At 42.9% G+C, this 4,170-nt stretch overlaps 1 protein-coding gene across 1 annotated transcript in view; it reads right to left on the bottom strand.

Annotated features, from left to right (window-relative positions):
- Positions 1 to 518: 518 nt before the first annotated feature.
- The window catches only part of LOC107082914 (kinesin-like protein KIF20B), a 60,112-nt gene continuing 56,460 nt past the window's right edge, over positions 519 to 4,170 (bottom strand). The window contains exons 26-27 of the mRNA XM_015371810.1: positions 2,264 to 2,409; positions 519 to 1,678 (exon numbers count right to left, since the gene is read on the bottom strand). Of these exons, the coding sequence (XP_015227296.1) occupies positions 1,595 to 1,678; positions 2,264 to 2,409 (230 nt within the window). The 3' untranslated portion in view covers positions 519 to 1,594. The remainder of the gene's footprint in view (positions 1,679 to 2,263; positions 2,410 to 4,170) is intronic.

Genomic DNA, 4,170 nt, shown 5'->3' with positions numbered 1-4,170 from the left:
ATTCAATTTAAAGTCATGCACAGGCTTCATTACTGCAAGGTGCATTTTCCCCTAATACATCCCCACTGTGTGACAAATGCCATACTGAAGAAGCCCCGCTTCTTCATTCTTACTAGACCCATTTCTGATTGTGCCCCGAGTTTCCGTTCAGTTTTCTCAACGACAGCTACTATCTTATGCCTTTATCACAGGGAAAAAGCTAGAGTTGATGTTCTGGAATAAATCAGAGGTTCCATTGGTTAAATGATGGCTGGAGGAAGTGGTCCGGCTCTCTGATCTGGAACGAATACGCTTCTCATTAGCAAATAACTTAAAGTGGTTCAACAGAACCTGGCAACAGCTTCAGCAATTTATTAACTATTTGAAGAGAATTGGTTTTGATTCTCTGAGATAAGATGTGAGTCCCAGGGAAAGGGGGGGGGGGCTTTGAGAATGTTCTGGTTTATTTATGTCACTTTCGTTTGGTTTTCTATTGTCTTTATGTTTTTTGTTCACATAAACCAAAAAACAACATAAAAGAGTATTGTTGATGTTTAATTTTCATGTATGATTCCTCAATAAAAACACAGAAGCTGCTGAATGGAGGAGCAGCTTTGGATCCGACCGGGACAGAACTTTCACAGCTTACAGGTCCAGTTATTTTAAGAAGCGGGTCAAAGGTCAGGAAGGAGCGTCATGTTTTTCTGAGTTTATAGTTAGCAGGAAATAAAGCTGTAATCCAGTCAGAACCATCGGAAATATTCCCAACCGAGCAGGAGCCATGGTCGAGGAGGTCCAAACGGATCAAGTCAAGGAAGTAAAAAACAAACAAGCTTTTATTTCAGAAATATTCAGCTTTTATTTTGTAGAGCAACCAGCAGGTTACACTGATGGTGAAACGTGTTCTGATAGCAGCAGACCCTGCTGTGGGCGTCGGCTTAAAGCTGGGTCAGTGCAGCTGGCTGGGCTCAGACCAATAAAAGGTTCTGGATGAAACCGGGCCGACCTCCTGACGGCGCAGAAACCTGGAGCTCAGAACTCCTTGGTTCTGACCCGGTTTAGAACCAAAATGTTTTCTGGTGATCTGAGGGAAGCTCTACAGGAAGGTCCAATAGAGTTCTGATGGGGATGAAACCGCAGCTCCACCTGCTCTAGAGGACTGTGGTGAAAAAAGGAATGAAACGTTTCTCAGAACATAAGTCAGAACCTCAGGGGTCTGTGAAGCAAACGATGATGTTGGTCCGCTAAGATCAAACTATGTTAGAACTAATAGTTCTGGAAACTTTATAGCAGCTCTCTAGGAAGGAAAGGTTAAATAATCATAATGATTGCACTTCATATATAAGCAGCATGAGTGCCAGTGCTTCATGAAGGCGGAGCTTTTTGATCCGAAGTAAAGAAAAATAAACGTAAATACTTGGTGGAATAAAATCATTAGCATCTAAGACTGAAACCAAACGTCCAGCAGGAGGTTTTTAGTGTTGATCTTATTTATGGAGATTCTCCCACTGATGATCTAATGTTCAGCTTTTAAAGTGATTAAAGAAAGAAAATGTGCTAAATAATCATAAGCAGCTTCATTGAAACAGTATTACAGAAACGCAGCGGAGCAGAGTTAGCATTTAGCCACTCTGGAGCGCAGGCGCCGTTTGATGATCTGATCGTCGCTCTCGCTGTCGTCCCTCTCCTGGTTGATCATCTGAAAGCACAGACAGCTCATGGTGAGGGGGGGAGGGACTCATTCAGGTCCAGTCAGGCTACAGGAAGCAGAGCTCCCTGTTCTGCAGAGTTCCTGCAGAAGCTTTCCTCTCATGGTTATGACTCTACCTGCCTGATCTCTACAGGGATTAGATCCATAAGTCAGAATTCTGAGATTAAAAGTCAGAATTCTGACTTTTTTCCCATAATAAACTGAAATAAAATTAAAAAATCAGTTAACCTTTTTTTTTTCCAGTGGCCCTAATCCTCTCCCGTATGTTTGGTTTTACTAATCTTCTGTAATAAAAATAAATCTTAAACAATAAAGCAGTATTGGATGATCAAGGGAGGTTTTCCTCCTGCCAGGCCTCCCCTGGCAAAGCGAAGGCGTTGGGCAGAGAACGGCACTCAGACTCCAGTTCTGTTGCTATAATGCTGAACATGACGGGGATAAAAAACTTCAACTCTTCGAAAAATGAAATGTGCAAAAAAACAAACCCTGACAGAGACTCGTTCTGATCTAAATCGTTTCACACTTGCACTTGGCCCATGCTCTGCTTTAAGGCTGCATGGGAGGGGCACTTACTGGATGGGGGGGCATTTCCATGGGGCAGGAGATTTCTGGCCGGTAGAGTTTCTTTCTGTTCCTCTTTGCCCTCAGACTGTGGGAGGAAGAAGAAGCTGCTGAATCTGCATCTAGGCGACCGCTGACCAGGCTCATCATCTTCTTGGCTGCAGAAACATTTGAAACTATTAACTTAGCATGGAGCAGCAGCTTAAGAAAAATAAGAAACTGCAGATAAACATTTAACTGGAAGGAAGAAATAAGGCAGATAGACTGTAAAAACAAAAACTGATAAGTAGTGATGGTTGTTTTGGTTTAAAGCGTTTTCTTGCTCTCCCTTTATGCAGATGATACTCAGATTTATATCATCCAGTGCTGAACTGGTTCTGGTGTTAGCTTAGCACCAAGCCTTATCGGGCTAGAGGAAAATCTTTGTTTTTAAAGGTGGTTTTAATGCAGCTCAGGATCCAATCAACATTTTTCTGAGGTCCAGTTTAAAACTCTGGAAATTGTTGGAGCTCTGAGGAGGGGCCAACGTTAATCCAACATCTGAGGAGGACCAAAAAAGCAAGGAGAACAAACTTCCCTGCAGCTTCCTTACAATGACGGTCCAGCAAACCACAGGTCAGGTCTGAAATGACCTTTAAAGATGTAATGTGGAAACTTTTAATCCTCATGGTGAGTCTGTATAAACACAGCAGTCACCATTTCAACGTTTTCCTATCTTTATCTGCTTCCTGTTTAGACTAGACTGATGTGTTTCATAGCGCCTGTTAGGAGCTTTTGGCACATAGTCATTTTTTTTGTTTAGTATATTTTGGGGTTTAGATATTTCCTTTTTGTAATTAATTTATGCTCATTAATTTGTGGCTGTTGGACAGTCTATAAACAGGGGGGCCTTCTCCTCGCTCGTCCATCTCCACCATCAACGATGAATCCTGAAAATGCGTGCGTCTCCAGTAGCTGTAGGCCGCCACTGACTCTCCATCCTGCCATGCTGTAACTTTGTTAGCCGCTGTTAGGTTGCTGTTTCCGTTGTGATTTTGGCCTGGTGGGACCGGTCGTCCTGTTTTCAATTCTTTATTTTTTCTTATAGTCCGGTACTAGTAAGGCCTTCGGCGTCCCTGCATCGGGTTGGCCTCCTGCTGTAACGATCTGTGTTTTGTGATCGGCTCATCAGGTCCAACTTTCTGTAATACTTTGGGTTGTTGTTTGGTTCTGGATATGGGAAGCTGAGTATATTTAATTATCTATCTTTTTTCCCCACAGCTGAATCAAAAATAAAATTCAAGAGAATAAAAAAAAAATAAAAAATCTAAATAAATAATTTTGAACCCTTAGTTTTGCCCATGTGTCTTCAAATATGTTGTGCCCTTGAGGACGTAACAGCGCCCCCAATGATGATGTGTTGCAACTGCAGGTCATTGTAGAGACTAATAAAAACTAAAATGATGAACTGGTTTCCCTTCAATGCACAGCAGCTTTCTGCATGTCTGCTAGCCTGGTAAACTAGCCCCACCCACCAGCGGGTTTAGTCTAGCCTCGATCAATGCCCCAGGCCTAGAACTGGTGGGTCAATCACAACGCAGAGATGTGTTTTGAATATTTGGATGCGAAGTGGGCGGGGCTTTGTGGGCGTGACGACAAAGCTTTGCGACGCTGGAGAAGCACAACAGCAGCATGATGCACTGCGGCAGCAGCTTTAATGGAGCGCTGCATTGAAAGCTAAAAGTTCTCTTTCTGTTGCTCTTGTTCAATAAAAGTACATTTTAAGATCATTTGAGGCGAGAATATTAAATTTAAAGCGTCACTATGCGTAATAAAATAAACAATTTCCAAAGTTCAGAGGACCGCGGCAACCGCAGACCTCCGAGGCTAACAGCAGCCAGGGCTAACGTTAGCCCGTCTGCAGCAGCCAGGGCTAACGT

The sequence above is a fragment of the Cyprinodon variegatus genome, unplaced genomic scaffold (assembly GCF_000732505.1).
Source record: "Cyprinodon variegatus isolate N-32 unplaced genomic scaffold, C_variegatus-1.0 Scaffold65, whole genome shotgun sequence".
NCBI lineage: Eukaryota > Metazoa > Chordata > Actinopteri > Cyprinodontiformes > Cyprinodontidae > Cyprinodon > Cyprinodon variegatus.
This window is presented reverse-complemented; position numbering and strand designations above follow the sequence as displayed.